Source organism: Sinocyclocheilus grahami, unplaced genomic scaffold, assembly GCF_001515645.1.
Source record: "Sinocyclocheilus grahami isolate Dianchi unplaced genomic scaffold, SAMN03320097.WGS_v1.1 scaffold68.1, whole genome shotgun sequence".
Classification (NCBI taxonomy): Eukaryota; Metazoa; Chordata; class Actinopteri; order Cypriniformes; family Cyprinidae; genus Sinocyclocheilus; species Sinocyclocheilus grahami.
In genome coordinates, this window is record NW_015505247.1 from 50,909 (window position 1) to 52,535 (window position 1,627).

At 36.8% G+C, this 1,627-nt stretch overlaps 1 protein-coding gene across 1 annotated transcript in view; it reads right to left on the reverse strand.

Moving 5' to 3' along the window:
- Positions 1 to 480: 480 nt before the first annotated feature.
- LOC107585287 (forkhead box protein I1c-like) overlaps positions 481 to 1,627 on the reverse strand; it is a 3,039-nt gene continuing 1,892 nt past the window's right edge. The window contains exon 2 of the mRNA XM_016272233.1: positions 481 to 1,164. Coding sequence (XP_016127719.1) covers positions 605 to 1,164 — 560 coding nt within the window. The 3' untranslated portion in view covers positions 481 to 604. The remainder of the gene's footprint in view (positions 1,165 to 1,627) is intronic.

Sequence of the window (1,627 nt, forward strand, 5' to 3'; positions counted from 1 at the left end):
ACCATGACATTTGATAATTCACTTATTACCTTACCTTGAAGGTAAAAGTTTCATTTTAACCGTTCATAGTAGCTTACCAGACCACATATTTCTCTCCTTAAAGGACACTGTAAGATACATAACTTAATATAAATAGTTAAAAACAAGTGTATATAACAAAACAACTGCATTTACAAAAAATACACAATAGAAAGCAAAAAAGGAGAGACAGAACATATTTCGATATTGGACAATACTGAATCTTGGCAATCATGAATACCAAGACAATCCCTCCATCAAACTACTGTTAAAAACTGTTATAAATTCAAACTAAAAAGATACATCTATTTAAATTAGTGCATGATCAAAAAACTGACACATAATATGTAAATCTGTTAAAATAAGACATCAAAATCCAATGCATAAGTCAAAAGATTTTTCACAGAATAAAATGTGTTTTGACCAGTGTTTTACACCAGATTTCACTCATTTGGTGGCTGTCAGTGCGCAAATGTCGCGTTTAATTGAATGTTGCTTATAAGGCCTGTCGCATTTCAGTGTTGAAATAATAATTCTTTTTTTTTCTTATTAGAAAACATACGGGTCATATGGATTCACGACAGATTTATAACTCCGTTCCGTCTCGAGGGTAAATGAGACTGTTCACACTGAAGCTATTGTAGAAGTGTCCGTTGAACTGCGCGCTTTGGCCGCCAGTAAAAGAGTTATAGTACATTCCACGGTTCATGTGCACGCTGTCCTGCAGCTCACTCGCTCCACCTGCGTCAGGCGCTGAGCTGGCGTGGTACGGGCTCAAGGCGCTGATATTTCGGCTTGAAAGTTCGTTTACCAGCCCCAGAGAGCCCTGTCTGCTAGTCGGAGCTGAGGACGAGCTTAAGGCTGACATACTGTTGAAGAAATTGTTGAAGCACGGAGCGCTCGCAAGGCCTGCCGGAGAAGCGCCCTTGTGGCTGTCACTGGCCGCGTCAGTGTCAGGAGATGCGGGTCCGGTGAGCAGAGGGCTGTCGGTGGGTTTGATCCCTGCGAGCTGTTGATCCTCCTCCGGTTTTGTGTTGCTGGCAACACCTGTGCTGGAATCAGACCTGCGCTTCCTTTTTCTACGAAAGTTGCCGTTGTCAAACATCTTTTCACAGTTGGGGTCTAGAGTCCAGTAGTTTCCTTTTCCTTCAAACAAAACGGATAGCTGATATTAGAAACCAAAGCTAGCAGCTTTTCAAGCAAAAGTTATTTACAGTGAAATTCGTTGAATTTAAGAACTCTAATCGAAATGGTCAGCTTTGTGATTTGCATTATTTGGTCAATAAAAAAGATACATCTGAGAAATCTGTATATTCATGTTTATGTATAGTATATTTTTGAAAAAGTGTATAGGCTACCATTTTTTGTTTGTATCATAAATGTTTGATTTTACGATTTGCCTCGAATTACAAAATTATATATATACTGTTTATTACAAGGAATATGTTTTCAGAAATATAATGATGGGTCTAAAGGGGCCCTCTTTTTGTCATATTAAAACAAAATGGATGAATTTTATTGACAGGCAAAATATATTCATATATATATATATATATATATATATATATATATATATATATATATATATATATTTTTATATATTACATTA